At 45.8% G+C, this 26,338-nt stretch overlaps 1 protein-coding gene across 2 annotated transcripts in view; it reads left to right on the top strand.

The window, feature by feature from the left end:
* The window catches only part of COL5A1 (collagen type V alpha 1 chain), a 120,789-nt gene that overhangs the window by 67,043 nt on the left and 27,408 nt on the right, over positions 1-26,338 (top strand). For both annotated transcript variants that reach the window (XM_079323889.1, XM_079323888.1), the window contains exons 14-36: positions 1,911-1,967; positions 2,898-2,951; positions 3,357-3,410; positions 4,744-4,797; positions 5,720-5,773; positions 6,261-6,314; positions 7,282-7,326; positions 9,710-9,763; positions 11,000-11,044; positions 11,694-11,747; positions 12,540-12,584; positions 13,429-13,482; positions 15,964-16,008; positions 16,955-17,008; positions 17,217-17,261; positions 17,910-17,963; positions 18,451-18,558; positions 18,849-18,902; positions 20,503-20,556; positions 24,103-24,147; positions 24,342-24,395; positions 25,148-25,192; positions 25,831-25,884. In XM_079323889.1, the coding sequence (XP_079180015.1) occupies positions 1,911-1,967; positions 2,898-2,951; positions 3,357-3,410; positions 4,744-4,797; positions 5,720-5,773; positions 6,261-6,314; positions 7,282-7,326; positions 9,710-9,763; positions 11,000-11,044; positions 11,694-11,747; positions 12,540-12,584; positions 13,429-13,482; positions 15,964-16,008; positions 16,955-17,008; positions 17,217-17,261; positions 17,910-17,963; positions 18,451-18,558; positions 18,849-18,902; positions 20,503-20,556; positions 24,103-24,147; positions 24,342-24,395; positions 25,148-25,192; positions 25,831-25,884 (1,236 nt within the window). The remainder of the gene's footprint in view (positions 1-1,910; positions 1,968-2,897; positions 2,952-3,356; positions 3,411-4,743; positions 4,798-5,719; positions 5,774-6,260; positions 6,315-7,281; positions 7,327-9,709; positions 9,764-10,999; positions 11,045-11,693; positions 11,748-12,539; positions 12,585-13,428; positions 13,483-15,963; positions 16,009-16,954; positions 17,009-17,216; positions 17,262-17,909; positions 17,964-18,450; positions 18,559-18,848; positions 18,903-20,502; positions 20,557-24,102; positions 24,148-24,341; positions 24,396-25,147; positions 25,193-25,830; positions 25,885-26,338) is intronic.

Here is a 26,338-nt window from a genome sequence, read left to right as displayed (position 1 = left end):
TTCTGTGATTCTGTGATTTCATGTTATTCTATGATTCTGTGATTCTGTTATTTTTTGATTCTGTGATCCTCTGAATTCCCACATCTCCCCAGTGCTGATGGTGGCACCTCTCACCTGCCATGGGATTGCACCTGCACAATTTGGGTTTTTATTACCAGCCAGCAAGGCTCCAGCTGATGCAAAGCTGGGTTTAATTTCCTGCAGACCTGCTGCCTTTGGTATATTTGTATTTTGAGGGTCCCTATGAGCAGCTGGGGGCTGTGCTCAAAACATTTTCTTATTTTTGTACAGTTCTCCCCCCAGAAAATCCTAATAATGAAACTTATGTCACAGATGGAAGCTGTTCCCAGCTCCCAGAACCTCAACAGTGTGTGGATGGAGCTGATTTGTCACTCTGAGCTGCTTGCAGATTTTAACACAGAATTTTTTTGGGCTAAAATAAGCTAAAAATCCAATTTATTTCACTCTTAGATGGGATAAAATCCATTGGGATGTCCCTCCATGGGTGGGACCTGCCCCTGTTGGGTTTTTTCATTCCTGAGCTGGGAATTTTTTCTGCTTTTTCTGAAGAAATTGGATTTTTTACAGATTCAGGCAGAGTCCTGATCCCCCCAGCCACTGCATTTTCCTGTCCATTAACCTTGTGCTGCCAATAATATCCTGGATTATGTTCCTGGTGTTACCTTGTCAGTCTTAATTTCCAGCCTGCCCAGCATTTTTCCATCAGCATTTTATTTTCCTGGGAAATAAGGGCTTTGACCTGATCAACGTTTCATGACAAGCATCTGCTTTCTCCAACTCTCTGCTTTTGCTCTTTTCTCTTTTTATTTTCCTTCTGTCTGCTGAAAATTGTGATTTGCCAAAATATAAAGTTCAAAGTCCCTTTTTAATCTAAATTTTCAGGTTTGGGGGGGAAAAAAAATGAATCCAAATAAATCCTGGGTAACTTCTGGACTGTGGATGAAAAGTTGAATATTTCTAGAAAGAACAAAAATGAATTTATTTGTGAACTTCAACATTTGAGCTGAAAACCATGATGCAGAAAGAAGGAAAAAAAAAATCATTTTTGTGAGGAACTACAGCATATGACAGGATTATAAAACAGGGTCCTGCAGCAAGAATAACCTTTTCCTTTTGTGGGTTTGTTTTTCTCATTATCACTGCTGTTAATTGCATTATTAGGTTGATTTATCCCCTTAAAATTTGGCTTTCATTAAGCACTGAGTGTTGCTGCAGCCAGCAGTGGTTCAGAGCATCTCCCTTTTAATGGGGTGTTGTAAAAAGATGCCACAGAACCCAGCAGTTGTGCAATATTCCTGCCATTCCAAGCTCAATCACTGGGTAGATTTTAATTACTGGAGTACACAGATAATTACAACTCTTTGGAAGTGTTGGATTGTCACGAGGGAACAAATTGTCTGAGGGATGTTTTAAAGCATGGCCCAGCTCCATTTCCCACCATGGAAATTAGTGGGTTGATGCATGGTTAACACAACTCTTTAATTATGGAGCTAAAAGCCCCCTGTGTTCAGCTGGAATTGGAGATGAGTTTGGGGGATGTTAAGTAGTCACCAAAAAAAAAAAAAAAAGGAGAAAATTCCTCTCAAATTGATCCACCACGACAATAAAGAAAAAAATATTTCTCCTGAGCTGAAGTGGGGTCATAAATATTTGTGGATAGTCCACATGGAATTTCATGGAATTACAGAATGGTTTGGGTTGGGAACTCGAAGCCCATCTCATTCCATGGGCAAATCCACAGCAAAGCTGGGCAAGGGGAATTTTGGAATCTGGAATTCCCTGGGGATGGGGACATTGCTGCCAGGGTGTGGGGACAGCTGGTGGCACAGGGGTGGCTCTGTCCCAGTGCAGCCACAAAGTGACAGCAAATGTTTGTGCTTGTGCTGCAGCTGGCACTGAGGGGACCTGCAGGACCCATGGGACTGACAGGGAGACCAGGCCCCATGGTGAGTGGGGAAAGGGGGAATGGGGGGAATTGGGGGGTGGAATCGGGGGGATGGAATTGGGGGGTGGAATTGGGGGGTGGAATTGGGGAGTGATGGAATTGGGGGTGGAATCAGGGGGATGGAATTGGGGAGTGATGGAATTGGGGGGTGGAATCAGTGGGATGGAATTGGGGAGTGATGAAATTGGGGGGTAGAATCAGTGGGGTGGAATTGGGAGAGATGGAATTGGGGGGTGGAATCAGGGGGATGGAATTGGGGAGTGATGGAATTGGGGGTGGAATTGGGGAGTGATGGAATTAGGGGATGGAATCAGGGCAATGGAATTGGGGGGTGGAATTGGTGAGTGATGGAATTGGGGAATGGAATTGGGAGAGATGGAATTGGGGGGATGGAATTGGGGAGTGATGGAATTGGGGGGTGGAATTGGGGAATGGAATTGGGGAGTGATGGAATTGGGGGATGGAATTGGGGAGTGATGGAATTGGGGGATGGAATCAGGGCAATGGAATTGGGGGGTGGAATTGGGGGGTGATGGAATTGTGGGATGGGATTGAGGGAAGGAATTGGGGAATGGAATTGGGAGAGATGGAATTGGGGGGATGGAATTGGGGAGTGATGTAATTGGAGGATGGAATTGGGGGATGGAATTGAGGAGATGAAATTGGGGAGATGGAATTGGGGGATGGAATTGGGGGATGGAATTGTGGGGAGGATGGAGTGCTGGAACTGGGGAGGATGGAGATGGGAAATGACGGAGATGGTGAGGATGGAACTGGTAGTGATGGAATTGCTGAGCATGGAGATGGTGAGGATGGAGCCCACCCAGCGGATCCAGCTCCCTGTGGGCTCTGGATCCATGAATGGCTTTTCCTTAATGTGGAATATTCCCTCTTGAGGAAAAGTACAACAAATCCTCTTCTCTGTCCAAAGGGACCCCCGGGCAGTGGAGGACTGAAGGGAGAAGCTGGAGAAATGGGACCTCAGGTGAGTGTGGAACTGGGGGAGCTGCAGAACCAGAGTGGAGCAGCCAGTCCTGCCTGCTGGGAAGCAGCAGGGATGGGATCACCCTGAGCCAGCTGGGAGCAGGAAGGTGTGGGAAGGTTTTTGACATGGAAATGTCTCCCAAATATCCAAATGTAGGCTCTGGATGTGGTTTTAAACCAGCAGAGTAAAACTGGAAAAACACCCATGGAGGAGTCCTGGACATAAATGATAATTTTAAGTGTGGAGAAATGCTCAGGATATTGCTCTTCCAAGCCTTAAATCCCCCATTAAGGGAAAGCTCCCATTTTCTGGTGGCAAGGGAATGATTTATGATTTGTGGGATCTCTGGCTCAGCTCGTGGTCCCTTGAGGTGACATTTCTTCCTCTCTCCCTGATTCCTTGCAGGGTCCACGAGGCATCCAAGGTCCTCCTGGTCCAGCAGGGAAGCCAGGCCGCAGGGTGAGTGTCCTGGCAGCTGTACTGGGCAGCAGGAGCTGCACTTCTGCTGGAAACTGTCCCTGCCAAACAATCCCCCAGCACCAAGGGCATTGCACAAGGGATGGCTGCAGGCCAGGAGACAGCCAGGATGGGAGCTGGAAACTGGGAAAATACAACCAGGATGGGAGCTGGAAACTGGGAAAATACAGACCAGGATGGGAGCTGGAAACTGGGAAAATGCAACCAGGATGGGAGCTGGAAACTGGGAAAATACAGACCAGGATGGGAGCTGGAAACTGGGAAAATGCAACCAGGATGGGAGCTGGAAACTGGGAAAATACAACCAGGATGGGAGCTGGAAACTGGGAGGAAAAAACCAGGATGGGAGCTGGAAACTGGGAGGAAAAAAACAGGATGGGAGCTGGAAACTGGGAAAATACAAATCAGGATAGGAGTTAAATCTGGAAGGGCACAAGGATGAGAGTTAAAATCTAAGAGGACAGAAGGGTGGGAGTTAAAATTTGGGAGGGCACAAGGATGGGAGTTGAAATCTGGGAGGACACAAAGATGGGAGTTAAAATTTGGGAGGACAGAAATCAGGATGGGAGTTAAAATGTGGGACACAAATGAGAATGGGAGTTGAAATCTGGGAGGACACAAATGAGGAGGAGAGTTAAAATTTGGGAGGACAGAAATGAGGATGGGAGCTGAAAACTGAGACAAGACAAACAGGATAGGAGTTAAAATTTGGGACGACACAAGGATGGGAATTAAAATTTGGGATACAGATGAGAATGGGAGTTCAAATCTGAGCAGTGTGGGGGAATTCAAGGCTGCTCATCCCTCTCTTTTATCCCAGGGTTTTTTGGCTCCCTGCTGTTGGGGTTGTAGCTTTGAACTGCCTTGGAGTCCCCACTCCTGGCAGTGTGTAAGGAGAATCCCAAGAATGGATCAGCTGTAAATCCTGTTTCCATCCCAAATCCTGATTTTTATCCCACACCACCCTCACCATAATTCGACTTGCCAGAGGGAGGAAGGAGCAAATCTTGTGTGTGACCCACTTGTGCCTTCCTTGTCCCAGAAAAACTCTCATTTCCATTTGCAGCCATCCCCACTGACATCTCTGGAAATGTGCTGGGAGATCTTTTTTTCCCCATAAAAACCAACAGTCATGCCCCAATGCCCTGAAGTGGCTTTGCTGCCATTTATCTCCCACCTCTCATCACCCCCAGGATGTTGCTTCAAACACAGAGCAGGGATTTCAAGGATGCCTGATTTAAATAAACCCTCACCCTGGCTTAACTAAACCCTGTCTCAGGCCCTTTGGATGTGACTTTGCTGCTCTCTGTTGCAGGGACGAGCTGGCAGTGACGGTGCCCGGGGAATGCCAGGCCAGACAGGACCAAAGGTAGAGCCAGATTTTTACAGATTTGGGGAATCTGCACCTTCTTTTTAGCAGGAATGAGCTGAGGGACACATGGAGAAGGAGCCCAGTTTGCCTGGAGGAGATTGTGAAGTGGTGCAGAGGCTCCTGTGAGCTCATGGAAGTTGAGAGAGAAGTTAAAAACACTCCTGGAAGGCAGAAGAACAATTTTTTTCTTCTCTTTTCCTGTCTTTTTTTTTTTTTTTTAATGCCGCTTTTTAAAATTGCTGGATGAAATCTGCTGCAGTTGTAGAACAAATACTTTAGAATCCCAATTACAAAAAACAAACATGAATGAGTGGCTGGAAAGCCTCTAGAGTAGAACCACCAAAAAAACACCTCTTGGAAATGGAGGAGTGGTGAGGAATTTTAATGCACTCTGGGCACTGGGACTCACCCAGGATTGCAACCCCTCTGTGTCCTCTTTCTTCTCCAAGCAGCTGAGGCATTTAGGGAACAAATTTCCTGTCCTAGTTGCATTAAGATATTGTCCAGAATTTATTTATCTGTATTTCTTTCCTTGGAGGGTTACAAAGGGTCTATGGGGTGGTGGGAAAGCTCAGGGGCTCTGTTGGCAGGTGTGGGGTCATTGCAGTCCATAATTCCACAGAATTAAAACAAAATAAATCATTGGGTTAGGAGAACCTACCTAGAAGGGAGGTGAAAAAACCCAGAGAAACTCTGAAATCCACATGGAAAAACATTTCAAACTGGGGGAAGAGGGAAGACTTTAATCCCAAATGACTTGGAGGTGTGTTTTGGGTTTTTCTTTGTTTTAATCTATAACTTCTGGTCTGATGGAAGGTGAAGGCTGAAGGGACAAAACCTGCTTGGCACAGGAAGGAAATAAATGGGAAAGGTGCTCAAATCCAGCTGGAAATGTGTTTTAAACTGGTTTTGCTTTCAGGGTGACCGAGGCTTTGATGGCTTGGCTGGTTTGCCTGGCGAGAAGGGAAACAGGGTAAGTTCTGCCCCAATTCTGGAGGGATGGATCCCTGAAAGGAGGAGGTGGAAGGAGGGGCTGGGGTGATGCTCAGCAGAGGATGAGGCTCCCTAAGAGCCTGTGGGATGTCCCAGCACTCACATCCCACAGGGAGCTACAAAATCCCTCTAAAAAATCCTTCTGGGGCTGCTCCAAATCAGAATGGGGAGGCAGAAATGACCTCAATACAAAACAAAAAACAAAGCAAGAGGCAAAACCTGCTGTTGGACAGTGCAGTTAGGGGTGGGAATTGCTTGAAATTACCTTGGGTTCAAACTCTTTGCTTTATAATTAAAAAATGGGGGGGAAATCTGTTTATATTGTAGGTTGGGTGTCCCTCCCCTCCCCTGGAGCAGCACAGACAGAAAAATTAAAGCCATGCCTTGGTTCATCACCATTCCCTGGTGGTTTCCATTGCCAGAGTGTTTTTCACCTTCTCTGAAACGTTTTCTGCCCTTTTTTTCAGGGTGAGCCAGGCCCCCACGGCCCCCCTGGTGCTCCTGGAGAGGATGGGGAGAGGGTAAGTCTGTTTGGGGATTGGGAATTCCAAAGGAACCCCTGGAAACAAGAAGCAGATGCAGCATCAGGCAGAGGCTCCCAGTCCTTGAGCCTTGCCTGGGAGGGAAGCAGGGCAAGGAGATTGGAGAAAAAAAAAAATAGCACAAAAGAAAAACGTTCTTCCTCTCAGTGAGCAAATTATCACTTCTGGTTATGTGAAATCCAGAGGATTGGGGAGCAGAAATTCCCGACAGAGGCAGCAATCAAAGATTAAATTGCTAATTTTACCTCCAGTCAGTAATGGAAGGTGTTTAGCAAAGCCCAGACTAAGTGATCACAAAGATCAGACTAAGTGATCTGGTTTTAGGGGAGAGCTGGAAAATGCTGTGGGTTCAGCCCAAGGAGCCAAAGTGGAAAAAAGAAACAATTCCAGGTTTTGGGATTGGGAACTGGGAGGGCAGGATTTGATAAGAGCAGGGATTGATCAGCTCAGAAAGGTTTCCAAGGGTTCGGTGCTGGGGTTGGTTCCTAAGAGGGAGCCTCAGGTTTGGGGTGGTTTAAAAGCAACTCAGGAAAAACAGCATTTGCTAATTTTGGGGTTTTGGGGTGTCCAGCAGGATTTGGGAGATGAAGAATCACCCTTTGGCTGCTCCTGGTTTAGCTGAGGAGAAATCACATTCCCACCCCTCCTTCATTTCAGTTTGGTGTCAAATCTTGGGGTTCTTGTCTACAACCCCTTGTCTGCTGGCAAAATCCCTTTTTCTAAACATCTGCAGGAATTCTGAAGCATCCTCAGTCACTTTTAGTCCCTGGTAAACTCAGTTTTAGTCATGGTCTTCCTCAGGCACAAAAACCCTGTCAGTCCTCCAGGGAAGCTGCTTTTCTATGTGAATATTATTTAAAAAACAACAGAATTATGAGGTGACTGAATTAAAACTGGCTTTTTGTTTTGTTTTTGTTTTTGTTTTTTTGTCTCTGCTGTTGCCCAGGGAGATGATGGAGAAGTTGGACCCAGAGGTCTTCCTGGAGAACCTGTGAGTATCCCCTTCCTCCTTCTCAGGATGGATTTGGGATGGAAAAAGTGTTTTTAGGGATCTCTGGGGCAGTTTTGCCCTGAGATCCTGCAGGGATTGAACTCAACTTGAATCTCTACATGAACAATTTGAGAGTGGCTCTGCTGGAACAACTTTAATTGCTTATTTTCATTCATAATTTTCACTTAATTTCACTCCCACAAAGGTGGGAGTTCTTATGTTTGTTTGTTTGAATTTTTTTTAAATGAGAAAAAAAAATTCTTGTTGATTTTGCTTGCTTAGAAAAAAATCATAACTGTAAATGTAAAACTTAGATTAATGTCACCTGAGGAGCTGGGACTTCCAGATCTCAGTGGTGTTGGACAAATTCTTTGGACCAAACCAAAGAAGTGCTTTCAAGAAGAACCCCACTAAAAAATAAAAATAGACAGCTGGGCAGTCAATTAAATAATCTGAAAAAAAAAAAAAAAACCCAACACATTTTTCCTCCTAATACTGAGTATTTTTCACTTTATTGGCAAACTCTGCTCGTGTGTGGTGCAGTTGTTGGCTGCTGAATGCATTTCCTTTGTTATGAAAAGAACATTATCTATCATTTCTTTCAAAAATCCCTGATTTTGTTGTGCTAGGGCCCAGTGTGGTGGCCTGAGATTAATTGATGGGAATTGCTGGACACAGTTCATGGGAGAGAGGGAAGGGTTGGCATTTACAGACTCACTGGAACTAAATTATAGACAAGATGTCTGATTAACTTCTGGGAAAGATTAATCAACTCAGCTATCTCCTTAGCACATGTCCAAGCAATAACTTATGGCTTATTAACTTCTTTAAAGCATTTATGTGCTCAGGTAGCACAGCAACAAAAGAGGAGCTTAAATGAGGGGAACACAGCAGGGAAGTTGATTTTTATTTCAGCAGCACGAGTGAAAATCTCTGGGATAAAGGATGAAGGATTCAGTTGCATTACAGGGAATTTTGCTATAAATACACACAGCCTAAAGCTGGGGGTTTGTCTTTTTTCCTCTCAGCCAAAAGATCATTCCAAACGTGGCTGGAACCAGTGGTGGGACTTCAAAATTGATTTTCCTTTTTATCCTGCTCCATTTCCTTCCAGTTGCCCTCCCCAGTGGAGTTTCAGCTCTGGATTCATGCAGGGCTTTAGCCCAGGACAGACCCTTGGATTCATCCAGTTTTTGCTGGAAACTGCACATTTGTTGTAGGATTTGAATCCCCACGACCTCCAAGACAAGACATTTCATTAATGTCACCTCTTCCACCCTGCACCATTTCATTTTAATTCCTCAGCCCTCTCTGCATCATAAAAAGGAGGCTGTGGAATATTTGGGCTGACAGATAAAACTGCCCATCAATCAAGAACGATTTTCTTTCCTCCATGGCAGGGAAGGAGCTCCATCCATACAAATTCCCAGTGTTCCCCTCATTTCAGGAAGGGGCTGTGATTAAAAGCTGAGCTCTCAGTGAGTGCTCATCCCTTTCCTTCCCCTCCAAATTTTCCTGAAAACTCCAGGAGGGGCTGGGTTGGGATTTCCAAAAATTCCCTTTGCTGGAACACAAATTCTGCTGCGTTTTCCTTATTTGATGTGATGCTCCCATCCCTCAATTCCCAATGCAAGGTTAAATCTGGTGAGAAAGGCAGGAATGGATGGAAAACACCAGGAGAGCAGAATGTTAATGCTGGAGAACCCAATGCCTTTAAAAATGTTCATTTATGGAAAGCTTTCCCAGCCTTGCTGAGTTGTGTGGATTGTCCATGATAAAATCTCAGTCTGGAGGGATTTTTGGGATGATCCATTGGTGTCAACCTTCAGAACTTCCCAGCTGGAATGGTGAGGCTGCAAAGAGTGTGGGTTACAGGGGAACCCAGGAATAGGATTAAATTAATTTAGGAGAAAAGTTGGTTCATGTTGTTAGGACACTGCTGGTTGAAACCTTGGGGTTCTCAACCTTCACAAGGACAAGAAATTATCACAATGATTGTGCAGGGTGGTTAGAGCTGTGTGAGTGATATTTTGCACAAAGCATGTTTTCAAAGAGGTGTTGCCTTCTTGGACCAATAAGTCTTTTCCATTTTGTTTTGCACAAACTGCCCTGTATAAGTGCTTTAAATAAAGCTCTTTCTGTTTCTCCCTTGCACAAGGAATTATGCTGCATTATCCTTTCTGCTGCTCCTGTATCCAAAATGTAACAGGGGAATCTGTTCCAATGTCTGTGCCATTATTTAGGTTTATAACTGGAGGGTTTGTGCCCACAGGATTTCTGTCACAGATTGTGACTCAGGGAAGCTGCTGCAGCACCTGCAAGGTCCTTTCAGACCCTGCTCATCCTGAAATGGGAATTCTCACCCTGTTTTCTCCCCCCACAGGGACCCCGAGGACTTCTGGGCCCTAAGGGACCCCCAGGACCCCCAGGGCCACCGGTGAGCTCCAGACAAAAACCCCCTCAGCCATTCCAGATCACCCAGCTGTGCAATTTGCCACATCTGGGCGATGCAAAGATCCCAAAAAGAAATCCTGGCTCAGTCTCTGCCTTCTGCCCCTTTCTCAGTGGTGTCACGTCCATGCACAGCAGCAGATTTGCCCCACCTGAGTAAATACAAGGGCTGGAAGGGAGGAATGAGAGTTATTAACACAGAGCCTTTGCTATTAACTGCTGCCTCAGGGCTCTGGAGCAGCTCCTTCATATTCCAGCCCAGAGCTGAGGGATTTTATTCAGATCCCATCCCTGCAAGTGCTGATGCAGGAGCTGTCCCTGCTCTCTGGAACCCCAGACCTTAAAAACACAACCCCACAGCTAAAGGGGTCAGTGTTTAATGGGGAACATTTTGTGGCCTTTCACCCCCTCCTGGGATGTGAAGACAACTTTGCAGTGAGCTCCTGGTGCTGCTGGAATTTAATGAGGAGGGATTGAATTCAGGATTTGCTCCCAAGCTGTCTCATCTCCCACAGCAAAAGATTATCCTGGAGCAAAGGAGGCTCAGGGAAATCTTATTCTCCACAAATCCCTGGCAGGAGGCTGTGGCCAGGGGGATCAGTCTCTTTTCACAAGTAACAAGTGACAGGATGAGAGGAAAAGTTGTGCCAGGGGAGGTTTAGGGGTGGGTATTAGGAAAAACTTCTACCTGGAAAAAAAATCAAGGAATGGTGGAGTCCCCATCCCTGGATTTGTTAAAATCCAAGGAATAAAATCTGTGCCTGCATTATTTAGGTTTATTTAGATTTTGGAGTTATTTTCCAAGCTGAACAATTCCATGAATCTGAAAAGGTGGCAGGGGGAATCTCCAAAGTACTCAGGAGTGTTTGACCCCAGCTGATTTTTGTTTTGGCCCAAGCAGCACAGCTCTGTCACCTGCACCAGGTATTTTTCCCTGTTTTCCTTTGCCATTCCCTCCCTGCTCCCTGTGGAGCCAGGATTTCCTCAGCCTGGTGCTGATTGTGCCTCCCAGGCAGATTAAACAGTGTTTTTCCCTCTGAAATAACTTTTAAAAATTCACCTGGATTCATGGAATTAGTTGCTTTACCAGACACCTGTAGGAAATTATTCCTTTTCCATGCAGTCCAAAGGGCTTCTTGATTTTTAAATTATTTTTATGGCAATTTTGGTGTGAAATAATGTGATATTTTCTTACTGCTGTGTTTTTTAAATCCTTTCAAAGGGTGTGGCTGGCATGGATGGACAAACAGGTCCCAAAGGGAATGTGGTAAGTTCTCCCTGCAGATGTTTACAGACAGTTCAGGTTTTCTATAGGGAAAAATATGAAATTCTGTTAGATTGCATTTGCTAATTGCTTTTTAGCCTGGTCTAGATTCCTATCAAAGCCCATGAAAAACACCAGGAACATCTTCCTGCAGCAAATGGATGTTAATTTATTGTAATTTCTGATGGAATTAAGCATTATTTCTCCATGAAAGATGAAACATTTTCCTCGAGGTGCATGCTGGGCTAATGAATGTCAAAATAGAGGAATTTAACTGAGAGGGGAAAAACCTTTCTGAGCCTCAGGTGGATGGGATGGGATTGGGATTGGGATGGGATGGGATGGGATTGGGATGGGATTGGGATGGGAGTTTGGGATTCCCTGGAGAATAAAAGGGAACCAGCTGGTGTTTGAGCCTTGCTCAGCTCCTTTGCACTGGAAATCCTTGGTGTGCCTTGGAGTCGCTTCTCCCCTTCCTTTTCCCAGTGGGAAAAGCTGTTCCAGGAGCTCCTGGTCACTGGGAGAGGGTTCAGGGAGCTGTGGGAGGATCCAGGCACTGGGAATCCAGGGATACAGCTGGAGGAAAACATGAATTGTGCTTCCAGCTCCTTCCCACCTTTCCCACCTTCTCCCCTCCTTTTTCTCCTCCCAGGGCCCCCAGGGTGAGCCAGGACCCCCAGGACAGCAGGGGAACCCAGGGGCTCAGGTAAGAACAAACCTGGGGAAGGGGGAGAGCTCAGCACCAGAAATGGGAGCAGCATTTTGAGAGATCTGGCTCGAGGAAACATTTCTTTGCCCTCTTAAACTTCAATTTATTTACACTCCCAAACTTGTAAGATCTCTTTAACTAAGAGCCAGAGCTCAGTTTTTCTGCAGAAGGGCTTAAACCTGCAGTTTTTAATACAACAGTGTGTGCAAGGGCAGGGCTGAGTGATGAAAACCCATTTAGGCTGAGCTTTCACCCCAGCCAACTCAGCAAATCAGTCCAAGACATTCAAACTTTGGGTTTTCCACACCTACAAACTCCAAATGCACGTTGCAAACTTCCTTTGTAAGGGGTATTAAGGCAAATATGCTTTGCAGCATGATCAAGAGGCTAATAAAAATAAAATAAAATAAAGGGAGCAAAGATGTGTCCAAAATCTTCCTGCAAAGACTCCCAGTGTGGGATCCCCCAGTTCCCACCTGCCAGAGCAGCTCCAGAAATTCTCTTTTCTAGGCACAACCTGGGTGTTGTTTAACACCCCAATATCCAGTTCCAGGGGGACAAAACAGAAATCGGGTTTTTCCCATGGCTCTCAGGGAATCCTGCTCCTCAGAGCATCCCTGTTTCCATCCTTCCCACAGCCCCTCTGGACTTTTCATTGCCCCTCACAAAATATTTTAGGAATGAATGGAGCTGGGGAAATAATACCACCCAGCCAAGATGCATTTGGAAGGAATAACTTGCTCCTTAATAACCTTAATTTTTATTTTTTATTTTTTTTACTTTTCACAGGGTCTTCCAGGTCCACAAGGCGCCATCGGTCCCCCAGGAGAAAAAGTGAGTTGAAATTCAGCTCTGGCCTCCCTTAGCCATGGATTTGCATTTTTTGCTCTTTCAGCTGCTCCTTTGCCCCATGTGCAACATCTGTTTGCAGCTGTGGCCATGCAAGTCTAATGCCTCTCATTCCAGACTGAGGGGAGATCAAGCCAGCTTGGTTTGCCTCTAATTCAGCATATTTGCATTCATTTCCCCTCTGAGGAGAAACATTTTGAAGGCAGCTTATGGTAAAACATGAGGAGAGGATTGAAAAATCTTCTTTTGCTGTGGGTTTTGGGAGTCTGAGTGGGATGATAATGGGAAGAGCCCATGGATCCCTTCCCTCTGCCTCTGATTTTCTGGCCTTGGACCAGCAGGATTTAAAGGGGAGAGAAATTTCCCCCAAGAGCTGGAACCTGCAGGATTTAAAGGAAAAGTTTCCTCCAAGAGCTCTGGAACCAACAGGATTTAAAGGGGGAGAAATGTCTCCCAAGAGTTGGGATCAGCAGGATTTAAAGGAGAAATTTTCTCCAAGATCTCTGGAACCAGCAGGATTTAGAGGAGGAGAAAATTCCCCCAAAAGTTCTAGAACCAGCAGGATTTAAAGAGGGAGAAATTTCTCCCAAGACCTCTGGAACCAGCAGGATTTAAAAGAAAAATTTCCTCCAAGAGCTCTGGAACCAGCAGGATTTAAAGGAAAAGTTTCCCCCAAGAGTTCTTGAACCAGCAGGACTTAGTGGAGGAGAAATTTCCTCCAAGAGCTCTGGAACCAGCAGGATTTAAAAGGGGAGAAGTTTTTCTTTTGGAAAATGAAATGTGGCTGGAAATCTCTGATGCTCTGATTGATTTTTCTGTATTTTTTTAGGGCCCCCTGGGCAAACCTGGTCTGCCTGGCATGCCTGGTGCTGATGGACCCCCGGTAAGTGCTGCTGTCCTTTTTCCCTGCTGGGCTTTTCCTGCATCCACCCACCCTGGGATGAACCCTGGGCTTGGAAAGGAGAGCCCAGGTTGGGATCTGAGCCCCTGACAGCTCAAAGAGAGGGAATGGGAAAGGTAAAAGTAAGGGAAGCTTGAGATAAAGGTGCTAATATGGAAATAAAGAGAGTTTAGAATGGAAATAAAGACCGTTTAGAATGGAAGAGTGGATAGTTTAATATGAAAACTAAAGTTTAATATGAAATAAAAAGGTTAATATGGAAAAAACCCAACATCCTGCACTGTCCTTTTTCCCTGCTGAGCTTTTCCTGCATCCACCCACCCTGGGATAAACCCTGGGCTTGGAAAGGGGAGCCCAGGTTGGGATTTGAGCCCTTGACAACTCAAAGAGAGGGAATGGGAAAGGTAAAAGCAAGAAAAGTCATGAGTTGGGATAAAAGTGGTTTAATATGGAAATAGAGTTTAGAATGGTGATAAAGAGAGTTTAATATGGAAGAAAAGATAGTTTAATATTTTTTTTTAAAGTTTGATATGGGAAAATGACATCCTGCAGGGTGAGTTCACCCTCCTTGCAGGCTGGGATGAGTTTGGGAAGTTCCATCACAGCTTTGCTCACCCTGGGTGCTTCTCCCCATCTCTTCAGCTTCTCTTCCCCCTCCTGTGTTCTGATCTCCCGAGGCAGGGATGGATCCTGGGTGTGTTTATCCTGCTGCACAGAGGTGATAAGAGCAGGAGGAGATTACCTGTCAATGTTCCATTCTCGCAGCTTCCCCCTCTCTAATTCCACTTTAAACATCATTTGCTCCTCGCTGTAGAAATCAGCCTCAAATAAAAAAATAATTAAAAAATAAAAAATCACCAGCCTTTCAACCCAATCTCATTGTGAGACTTTCATTTAAGAGTAACAAAAAAAAAAAAAAACCCACAAAATTGTTTCATTCTGCAAATGCAGAGAAAGAAAAAGGGAAAAGAAAAATTGCATTTCCCAGCCTGGGATTATCATTCCTACAGAGGGCACTTGGAACATCCACACAATTGTTAGCTGAGTCAACAGAGCAGCTCCAGCAAAGCCCAGAACATCTCTAAATCTGTAGGTTTTGATGTGAAATTCCTGCAGCAGCCTCCGGGGAGGCTCTGCTGGAGAAACTCTCTTTTTAAGCAGCCTGCAAAATGTGCAGGGTGGCTGTGCAAAAACAGGGACCTTTCCCACAGGTGGGCAGAGTTTGAGGGTTTGGGTTGCTCTTTCCAAGGACAAAAAAAAAAAAAAAAAAGTGTTTTATTTATAGAAATCAGTCTTGAAAAATCCCTGAGGGTCTCTCTGTGAGAGCTGCTCATCAATTTGGGATCTCAGGAGCAGCCAGGGAGATGGGCACGGTGGAAATGGGGATGGTTTAGTGCAGGGTCCACCAGAGTTTTGAAATCCTGCTGCAGGTTCATCCTGGAGTGGATTTATGGATCTTTGTGCCCTGCTGCTCTTGGTGCCATTAAAATCACAGGGATAAAGTGAGATTTGGGTTTTCTCCCCCGTTTTGCTGATGTAGGAATGACAGCTGTCATTTTGTTCCTTTATTAAATCAGATTGGTTTAGGGAGTCTGGCTTGTCTGACATTTTCTTCTCAAACTGATGGTGGGAAATGCTCTTCATTTTCTTTGTTATAGTGGTAGAAAATTGTGTTTTTGAAGGAGAGAGTTCAGTGAAGACACCAGTGAGTGCAGAATGGCTTTAGAGCAGCTGTATGTGCTTCCATCAACCTTAAAAACCACAAGTCCCTGGGGGTGCACTGAGTGTCCTTTTAGGGGTCACTGATATTGTAAATATTGCCAAGCCAAAAGTTCTTTTCCATCCCAGCTCCATTTTGGATCCACTCAAAACCACTTTCTCACTGACCCTCCCAACTCTATCTGAGGCAATTCACACTTTGATTTTTGCTGGAGTGACCCCAGCAAAAGGCTCTAAAGGCTGGTGATGAGAACACGTGTAAAACTCTGGGATGGGGAATTATTCAGCATCAAATCCTGAGAGGAATTCTGGCCAGCAGGGGGGCAGGTTAGCTGGGCACTTGTCATGGGATCTGCTGCTGGACTCCAGGAATTAGGAACTTAATGAGGGGCTCTGACCAGCCTGGGCATCTTGTGACCTTCACAAGTTTCCTGCCATCAGGGTTTTTATCTGTTTTCTTATCTGCTGCTTTCCTGCTGAACTCTCCCAGGTGTTCTGCTGGCAGAGAATTTTCCAGAATGTTTTGTGCTGCTCTGCTGGGAGGTGCTGAAGGGGAAAAATTAGAAATAATCAAGTAGAAAAACACCAAGGATCTAAATCTTCCCTTTGGGAAAAGCAAGGTGGTTTTGGGGGGGTCACATGTGTCAGTAGGAGCTTCCTGGGGAGCAGCTGATCAAATAAATCACAGCTACCGAAGCATTCAGTGTGCTCAAATTCTCTTTTCTTTGTCTCTTTTATCCATAGGGTCATCCTGGCAAGGAAGGTCCTCCTGGAGAGAAGGGCAGTCAGGTAAGTGTCCAAAAAACCCTCAGCTGCACCAAGAGCAGGCTCAGAGCAGCTGGGTCAGGGCTGTGGGGCAGGGGGGTGCTCAGAAGCAAACCCAGCTGAAATGTGAGAGCTGAGTCCAGGTTTGATCTCTGGCTCTCTCTCCTGAGCTCCTCCCAGCTCTCCTGGCCAACAGTGCTCCACAAACCAGCCAGGACAACCTGGGAAGGGGAGTTTGCTCTTGGCAGACACAAATAATGATCCTTTGTGGCACAGGGGATGTAGAAAAGAGATTTTCCCCCCTCCTCCCCCTCCAAATCCCTTTTAACAATATATTTGAGATTATTGCCAGAGGCCAAAGCCCTTGAATTATGCACTGGTCCATCTGTCCAGGAGATTTGCCAGCTGCATTCCAGGCTCTCCAAAAACACTGCACTTGTCAAAAGCCTCTGCTCAGAGCTCTTGGGTGGACACCCAGGAATGCTGGTGCTGCTGGACACAAGCACAGCTGGATTTGTCCCACTGGTGTCACAGGAGGCTGAAAATTCCAACCTTGCCCCTGGAGAAATGAAAATGGTTTGGGGGTGATCCCTCCCGTGATCACCATGTTCTTCCTCCCTGCTGTTCTTCAACCCAAACCACAAATCATCCCAGCTGTAGAAATCCCTTTTCCTCACAAGTTTTTGCCATCCTGACCCTCCTCATCCTCCTTTTCCTGCTGGGTGGATTTTTCCATCAGCTCAGCCCACCACACCTGCTGAAGGTGATGCTCCTGCAGCTCCCTGAGCTGTTTTGGGTTATTTTGGATTATTTTGGGTTGTTTTGGGTTGTTTTGGGTGGTTTCAGGTGGCTGCTGCCATTCCTATCCCATGTGGGAAACAGGAAATTTATTTTCCACACCCTCTGCTCATCACTTTACCTTTGGGTTGGTTTTTGATGTGTTTTTCTTGTTTGCATTTCATCCCCTCAGGGTCCCCCAGGTCCTCAGGGCCCCATTGGTTATCCAGGACCTCGTGGAGTCAAGGTAAGGAGGTGCAGGAGCAGTGTCCACATCTCTGGAATTCTCCACCCTGTGCTGGAAATTGCTGGGGGACACAAAAGTCCACTCAGGGCCACCTCAGTGACCACCTGCTCATCTTGGGCCAGCATTTGATCCATGGGGATTATGATTTTTAATTTCTTCACTCTAAACTTTATCCATACCCTGGTGACATCTTGGTTTCTCTCTCAAGGGAGCAGATGGAGTTCGTGGGTTGAAAGGCACCAAGGGGGAAAAGGTGAGTTCACTTTGGGTTGTTTTCCTGCAATTTCTGAGCATTTTTGTAGCTGGATCCACAGGATCTCCCCTGGGAAGTTTTTTTCCTGCACAAGGGGTTTTTCTTGGGGGAAAAAATGAGGGACTGAGCTCCTTTCCTTCATTCCAATTCAGCAGCAAATCCAGCAGTTTTAGCTTGGGGATCTCCCAAATTTTAAAACTTTCTGGGAAGTGTCTTCACTGCCTCTCAGGGAATAGCTGTAGGATGAGATGCATTATTGATTAAACTGCAATTAAACCTTCCTGGCTGAAGGAAACATTGCAGTGTCCTGGAGGCTGCCTGGGAGCCAGGTGTAAAAACCTCCTTCACGAGAATAAAACCTTTTCTGCTTCAGAAATAATTGGTTCCCAGTGCTGCCAAAGCCTTGTTGTTCACATTGAGTCTGTTTGTGATGCTGGCTTGCAGCCAGGATGGGGTGCAGGGCACTTTTGGGGGCTCTTTTAGGAGATTTTTGGGGATTTTGGGTGGGTTTCCATTCTTGGGAAGGACTTGGAGAAGGCAATGCATGGAGTTCAGCTTGTCCTTCCTGGACAAATGAGGCTTGACAAACTTTAATTCTTTTTTTTTCCATCTCTACACTTTGGGTGATTTCTTTCCTTCCTAATTTAGGGTGAAGATGGTTTCCCTGGCTTCAAGGGTGACATGGGCATCAAAGGAGACCGGGTGAGAGTCTGGGATGTGTGGGATCAATCCTGCAGCTCCTGCTGAGCCAGGATTAGGTTATTCCCAACATGGAACCATCTCCTGCTCCCCTGTGGGACAGAGTGGAGCTGGCAGTGCCACAATCTGTGTCAACAGCTCCAATTTGCCAATAATTCCCGTAATTATCCTGCAGTTACCCAGCTCAGCCCTCAATCAAACACTTCCCAGGGCTCCCTTTGCACATCCAGCCACAATTTAGGAAGTGGGAGGAAGGTGAAAGGGTTAATTAGCAATGACAGCTAATGAGGGCTGGTTTTGTGCAGATATTCCCAGCGTGGATGGGATAACACCTGGATTTAGTGGGGATAAAACCCCAGTGTTTTCTCACACCCCACAATTTAATCTCCCCTGAATCTCTCCTGGTGAAGCCCAGCTTTCCCCAGAGCAACACCATGGAACAGGATCTGGGAGCTGCCTGTCTAATTAACACTTCTCTTGTAATTAACAGGGGGAAATTGGCCCTCCTGGCCCTCGGGGTGAGGATGGACCTGAAGGTCCCAAAGGTCGTTCTGGCCCCAATGGAGACCCAGGTCCTCTGGGGCCTGCAGGAGAGAAGGTGAGCAGGGAATTCTGTGTTTTCCACCAAAGCCCACAGGTTTGGGGCAGTTCTAGGGCAGAGGGGTGAAGAGGAGATGTGGGGGGTTTGTGTGAGGGGAGGTGGGTTTAGGGCAGCCACATGGAGGCTTTGCTCTTTTTGGGGTTATTTGGGTACAGAAAGAAAAAAAAAATCAATTGAAAGTTGAATTTAAATAAATTTCAATAAAACTGTAATCTAATTAAAATAAAACCCCCCAAGTATTCCTAACTGGTTCCCACAGTGCTGACTCAGCTCTCCTTGTGTTCCAGGGAAAACTCGGAGTGCCAGGACTGCCAGGATACCCGGGCAGGCAGGGACCCAAGGTGATGATGGGATAATGGGATAATGGGATGGGGAAGTTTGGGATGGGATGGGGAGGTTTCAATGGGATGAGGGAGTTTGGGATGATAAGGGATGATATGGGATGAAGAGGTTTGAAATGGGATGAGGAGGTTTGGGATTGGATGGGATGGAGAAGTTTGGGATGTGATTAGGAGTTTTTGATGGAATGGGGAGTTTGGGATGGGATGGAAGATGATTGAATGTGAGAGGATGGAAACAGATGAGATGAGATTAAATAGGGATGGGATGGGATGGGATGGGATGGGATGGGATGGGATGGGATGGGATGGGATGGGATGGGATGGGATGGGATGGGATGGGATGGGATGGGATGGGATGGGATGGAATGGAATGGAATGGAATGGAATGAGGAGGTTTGGGATGGGATTAAAAGGTTTGGGATGGGATGGGGAGGTTTCAATGGGATGAGGGAGTTTGGGATAAGATGCAATGGGACGGGTTGGGATGGGATGGGGAGGTTTGGGATGGAATGAGGAGGTTTAGGATGGAATGAGGAGGTTTAGGATTGGATGGGCAGCCCAGGGACACAGCCCAGCTCAGCCCCCACTTATGGGATGAGCTCCTCCTTCCCCCTCAGGCAGGACAAAAATAGGGATGGACACAAAGAGCTGCCAGGCCCGAGCTGGGGGAACTCAGGGCTGCTTGTGCATGGCTCGGGTCCCAGAGTGGAGGGAAGAGCTGGGGAAGGGCTGGATGGGCAGGGATGGAGCCAGGGAGGCTCCCTGGGAGCTCCTCCCAGGCATTCCAACCCTTCTCCTTGCTTTAGGGTTTTATCAAGAATTATCTCATTAATTAAAGAGAAAAGCTCATGACTCAGGGTCTCCCTGAAATGAAAAGAAACTTGCCATTTGCATATTTGCAAACAGCCTTTGTAGCTTCTCTCCACGCCCACCTCAGGGCATTTTCAAGGCTTTTTTGTTTTTTTTTTAAATTAAAACTGTGAATTCCATCCATAGATTTAGGCTCCAGCCCAGCTTTCACATGCCCTGGAGGCTTTGGGAACTTCTGTTTTTGTTAACTTTTTTGTAAGAATCGTGTTTTATTATTCATGTTCACTGCTTAAAAAAAAAAAAAAAAGAATCAACCCAGCCTTGTTTCATTCTGGAGACATAATTATCTGCAAGAGATTGTTTCCTGCTCGTGGTGGGGCTGGTTTATTTTTTAATTTGCATTTTATATCTGGAGTAAGATTGGGAGGGGCGGGTTTTTTGCTTTTTTTTTTAACTAATCCATATTTTAAAAGCAGCAGCAGCAATTCTCCAGGCTGTGACATCAGAAAAGAACAAGTTCAATGTTCATGTGCACCACAGGAGCTAAAATCCCAAATCCTGCCTGGGCTTCCATCACAACCACGGACTTGGGGCTTTGCAGTGACTGCTAATGAGCTTTGGATTTTGGGGTTTTTTGGTGTTGTATTTGGAGAAAATTGAATTTCTGAGGTCACATCAGGTTTTGCTGTTGTTCTGGGGAGGTTCCAGGCACAGGGTGGGAGCTCTGGGTCACTCCAGTGCTGTCCCTGCTGTGTCCTGAGCCTCTCCCTCTCTGTTTGCTCCCCCCAAGGGCTCCATCGGCTTCCCAGGATTTCCAGGAGCCAACGGGGAGAAGGGCACTCGGGTAAGAGCTGCTTCCAGCCATTTGTTTCTCTCCAAAGAGATATGGGGATCATTCCTGATGCTCCATAGGTTTTTTCACTTAGGGGTTGCCCAAAAATTCTCATCCCAGGATGGGGTTCTTGCTGCAGGACTTGGGGAGCAGCAGATTCCCAATTAAACCCTGAGAATTCCCCCCCCCCCCCCCCCCCCCCCCAGGATATTTTAAGAGGTTTCTCTGAAGCTGAATCCTTCCTGCACTGTCAGACTTTGCTCAGGGCACAAAGAGCTCTTTAATTAACAGTAATTATTAGAGATGGCTGAGCCTGCTCAGAAGCAGCCAGAACCATCTTTCACCTGACTTGAAATTCTAAATGCATGGCTGAGAACACTCTCAGTGCTTTTAATAAGCTGCTCAAAATTCAGAGAAACCCTGAAAAATCAGGGGGTTCCATCCCCCAGCCTTGTCTGTGCCTCTCACTCCACCTCCACAGCCTCCTCTCAGAATAGGGATTGTTCTAAATATACTGATTTATTTTTTATCTGCTGCAGAACAAGCTCAAATTAAAGGATTCAGAGTACAAACAAAGTCATTTTCTGCACCAGCTCGGGTCACAGTGACAAGAAGGGGGAGTGAGGACAGCAAGTGGAATTAGTTTCTTTTTTACTCTCATTTAAATAGAAATGACTTCTAACAGGCAGCTTTGAGAGGAGCCCAGCAAATATAAATCACTTTGCACTGCATTAATATCCTGCCACTGCAATTTAAGTCTCCTATCCACCCTCCCTTTTTTTTTATGATTTCATTTCATTTGGAGCTACAAATCCTCATCCTCACCCTTCCCTCTGCTCTGACTGGGCAGGAGGGGGGAGGCCAGGAAATTCAGCTTGGAATTTGCCCCCTCCTTATCAAATATCCAGCATGAAAATAAAATGAAATAAAATAAAATAAAATAAAATCCCTGGGCTGGATTTTTTTGGGGTGTAGAACAGCAAGGGGGGGGGGGATGTGCTGTTTGAATCCCTGCACAGCATTAATGATTTTATTCTGGGATGGAATTAAATCCCAAATCCATCCATGGGATGGAAAACCTTCCAGGGAGTGGAGAAGGTACCAGGAACAACCCTGAGGTAGTTTAGGTTGAAATTTTGGCATCAATCCCTGAAAGGGACTGGGGAGGGAGCAGATCTGATGGGAACCAAACCATGAGAAAAGAAGAAAAGACAACAACAAAAAAAAAATCAGCATTTTGCTCACTTGTATCCCAAATGAGCTTTGTGCCTGTAGTGAGGATATTTAGTTACACCCTTGGCATGCCTCACATTTCTTCAGTTGAGGAATTAAAAAAGGGTTTTTTCACCTTTCAAACATTGAATTATTTCATGGTAATTCCAATTTTTTTTTTTTTTTTTCATTTTCAGTAGGTGATTAGATCATTTCTACCATTTTATACCCAGTTCATCAAGCTGCATTCACTTTATCAGTACAGAGAGAGATTTTCAGGGGCAAATCTTTCCATTAGAAACAGGAGCTCAGCTTGGAAATTTAAAAGTAGCAGAAATACTGATTTTTTCACTAACAGCTTTGCTATCCATATATATATATATAAATATATATATATATATATATTTTTTTTTTTTTTCTCCCAAGTATCCTATTTGAAATAAGAGAAAAGCAATTATACACAGAATTATAGGCTGAGCTGGGGTCACTCTGCTCCAGTCCTCATCTTAATTTAAGCCTCATTGAGTCAGGCTTGATAAATCCCCCTCTGCTTCTCCTAAGGCCACTCAATTTGTTGAGTTTATGAGTGTGTTCACATGGAGTCAAAAAAGAAAATTTCCAGGATTTTTTTTCCTCCAGTTCATTGGACAATAACTCAATTTGCAGCTACAACAGCCCCAAATCATTTGTTTGTCTTTTCTTTATTACAATATCCCCATTTTGCTCTTCAATTCCCTGGTTTATGGGGCTAAAATAATGCAAATTTCACATTTCTCTCCCAAAATGGAACACGAAGAGTCTTCCCAAATTCTTAAATAATTAAAAAAAAGGGAAAAATCAAAGGTGGAAGGGCAGGACCTGCACAGGCAGCTGGATTTTAGTGCTGAACATCCCAAACCACAAAAATCAATAGTTAAATATTAATCATAAATCTTATTTTAAGGGTTATTTTCTGTCTGCTTGCCCAATCTGACAGAGCCTGGGGAGGGGGTGTAGAGATCCCCAAATCCAACTGTTCCTTGGTGTGCCTCAAAAATAATCTTGAATTTTGCTGGCTTCATGTCAAAATCCTTGTTTGGAAAAATATAGGTCTGTGTATATTTACAGGGAATATAAATTCTTTGCAACCGTACACTGAATGCATGATTAATGACAGCAGTAAGAAAGGGGGGAAATTTGGCTTAAAAATAGAATTTAGGGAGAAGAAGAGAAGTGTGGGGTCTACCTGAGGGGAGGCAGTACTCCCTCCTCCCAATTTAACCTCCCAGAGCTCCAAAAAAAAAAAAAAAAAACAAAAACCAGCTGGAGTACTTTAAAGTGAATTTTGTAATTAATTAAAAAAAAATAAAATGCCAGCAGGCTTTAATAAATGGAGCTGCAGAACAAGGAAGATTCAGCAGGGCTAATTTTAGCAGCTGGAAGAAAGTTGATGGTGAAGTTTTTTTTCCAGCTCCTGTTTTATGTTCTGCTGGTTAATGAGTGTCAGAGCTGAGCAGGCAGCACAGAGAGGTGATGGATTTGGGGCACAAAATGGCAAAAGGATATTTTAAGCACCCAGTGTTCCTTCCATGGGAATTGAGGCTTCATTTTTTTCCCTTTCTCAGGTGCTTGGTGCCATTAATGGAACCAAGGGGAAAAGTCAAACCTCTCTGTGGTTTTTTTGACCAAAAACTGGGCTTTTAGGCCATTCTTTTTCTTTTAGGCCATTCCTTTCCTTTTAGGCCATTCCTTTTCTTTCAGGCTCAGCTTAAAGCACTGGCAGGTTTAGGTCCAGCAGGTTGTGCCTTTTCCATGGCAGGATTAATCCCAGATCTCAGATCTCAGGAGCTGCTGCCAAACAACACCTGGAATTCCTTGTTTAGCTCCCAGTTAGGGAAGTTTTGGAATTATTTAGGGCCTGTGTGCAGGAAGGAGCTGGAATCTGCTCTCACACCTTCCATATCCCACAGTGGGAGCAGCTGGGTGAGGATCTTGCCCCACATCAGCATCAGTGAGGAAAAAAGGGATTGCAGGTGTTGGGGTGGCAGAGCTGAAGAGTTTTTGGCTGGGTTTTTGGAATTCTGCATGGTCTGAGGGGGTGGCCTCACCTTGGAAAGCATTTTGGGCTTTTAAAGGACTTTGGATGCTGCTCCTGAAGAGATTCATTCCCTCAGAGATGTTGTCTGGGTGTTGGGTTCACTATCCAGACCTGCCCAAGTGCTATAAATTCAGATAAATACAAGAATCAGGAGATGGATGTGAACCTGCTGCTGACTTTTCCTCTTGCAGAGGAGAAGCAGAGAGGTTCTGAGGCAGTTTGTGTGTGCCAGGCTCTGCTCCCTAATCCCTTCTCCTTTTCCATTCCAGGGCACTCCTGGCAAACCAGGTCCGAGGGGACAGCGTGGTCCAACGGTAACGAGCCAAATTCTTCATCCTTGTGCCTCTCCAAACCCTGTCCTGGCCAAAGGGAAACTGGGATGTGCTTTGTGTCCTCACTGGGAAGGGTCTCACCGCTTAAAATCTTTTTTAGAACTTTCTGATGACTTTTCCTGGGATGATTTGTTGACCTCACTTAGCTCAAATGTCACTTTTTGTGTCTTTTCAAGGGTCCACGTGGGGAAAGAGGCCCCAGGGGAAGCACTGGGAAACCTGGCCCAAAGGTAAGGCTTGGGGGAGCCTTTGGGGTCTGATGTCCCTCCTTTCCTTTTCTGTTGGATTTGGAAAGCTGAACCCTCCTGAGGTTCATTCCCAGCTCAGGGGTTCCTGATCCAACTGCAGAATTTGTTCCCAGGTTCTGTAAATTGCTGACCCAGGAGCCAGCAGAGCTCTGACATCAGCACAACCTACAGCCCCTAAACCTCCCCAACCCCTCAATTTGGGGTTTAAATTGAGTTTAACCCCCCTCAGAGCCCTCAGGCTGTGCTGTGAGTCAGGGGATGTGATGCTCTTGGTCCCCAGAACCTGGCTGAGCCAGGATTGGCCACCAGGCAAAATTTGGGATTTTTCACCCAGCCAATTCAGATTACCTGAGCATTGATAGAAGCAAAGCTTTGGTTGGGAGATGTTGTCACCACCCTGCACCAAGTCTAAAAACAAAAGTCTGGGCTTTGTGTTGGCAGGAATTTTTGATAAATCCCTCTTCTTTAGGGGTGACATTTATCTCTCTGAGGGAGGCCACAGTGTGGTGGAAATATCTCAGTCTCCCCTGGATTTTTATGATGGGATGTGGGGGGAACAAGCAGCTGCTCATTTGTCACTGGCTGCTGCTCCTGCCACAGAATTGTTATTATTAGAGAGGGCTGGGGGAGTTGCTGGGCTTGGTGTCACCGTGGGCTTGGTGCCATCTGAAGCTGTGGTGCTGATTTGGGTATTTTTTTTTTAAAAGCTTTCTCATTTTTCTTCTTCCTAAAAGGGCAACTCTGGTGGTGATGGCCCCCCTGGTCCTCCTGGAGAAAGGGTAAGATGAGCTGAGGGTGAAGCAGGACTCAGTCCAGGGCTCTGGCAGAGGAGCTGGGGTTGCAGGGCTGAAGTTTTGAGGAGTTTTTGGCAAGGAGGATCCTCCTGGGTGCACTGTTAGCAGAGAGGAGCCAGGATGCAGCTCAGCAAAAGGAAAAAAAAAAAAAAATCTGGTTAGAAATCCAAGGTGAAAGGTGCTGGTGTGGGGAAAGGTCCCCCCTAAGCCACCTCCAGCCTTTAGGTGCTGCCTGAGCTCTCCAGGGAAGGCTCAGGGATTTTGGGTGTCCTGTGGAAGCATCACTTGTGGGAGAAGAGAGAAGTCACCCCTGGGTGACTGCAGGCAGCCAGAATTTCAGGAATTTCTGGAGAATGTGGTTCTCTAGGACCTCCTGCTGCTTTCTCCAGACCACAGTCAGGTGGGAAATCCTGAAACAATGGGACTTTCATGATTTTAACCTCAATTTCTGCTTTTCTTTTCCCTCACTGGGTTTTGTTCTGTTTGTAATTTTTTTCTCCACAATCACCCAGCATTTGGCTTTCCACACCTTTGTGCTTACCTGCTGCTCACTCAGGGCTAAGTTTTCATATCAAGTGCTCCAGGTTCCTTAACTGAGTTCTCTGCTTTGTCTTTCATCTCAGGGTCCACCAGGACCTCAAGGACCAACTGGATTTCCTGGACCAAAAGGCCCCCCTGTAAGTAACTCAAACCTAAAACATCCAAAGGAATAATCCAGTCTTTCCCACCCACCCTGAGCTGATTCCCTGACAAGTGGTGACATTCCAATAAAAGGCATTACTGAGACATGCTGATAACAACCCGATGGTCTCAGATTTTTAAATAGCCAAGCAAATTGCAGCTGATTATAAATGTTCATTTCCTACTGACTCAAGATCTCTGGGATCTTTTGTGGTTGTTCAGTGTTTTATTTTCCCTCTGTGGACGTGGAGGACAGCACAACACTGCTGTCTCTGCAGTTGTACCCTGGGGGGGAACCTCAGAAATGGTTTGGGAGTGATTTTCTGGGTGTGGTGAGCAACTCCTGTAAGAGAAATCCTTTGGGGGGGGTGTGTGGGAAGGATAGGGGTGCAGCTTTTAGGGTTCTGCAGCTCCATGTCCCTGTGAAACAGCTGGGAGCTGCTTGTCACA

The sequence above is a fragment of the Erithacus rubecula genome (assembly GCF_903797595.1).
Source record: "Erithacus rubecula genome assembly, chromosome: 21".
NCBI lineage: Eukaryota > Metazoa > Chordata > Aves > Passeriformes > Muscicapidae > Erithacus > Erithacus rubecula.
Note: the sequence above shows the minus strand (reverse complement) of the source record. Positions and strands in the feature narration are given on the sequence as shown.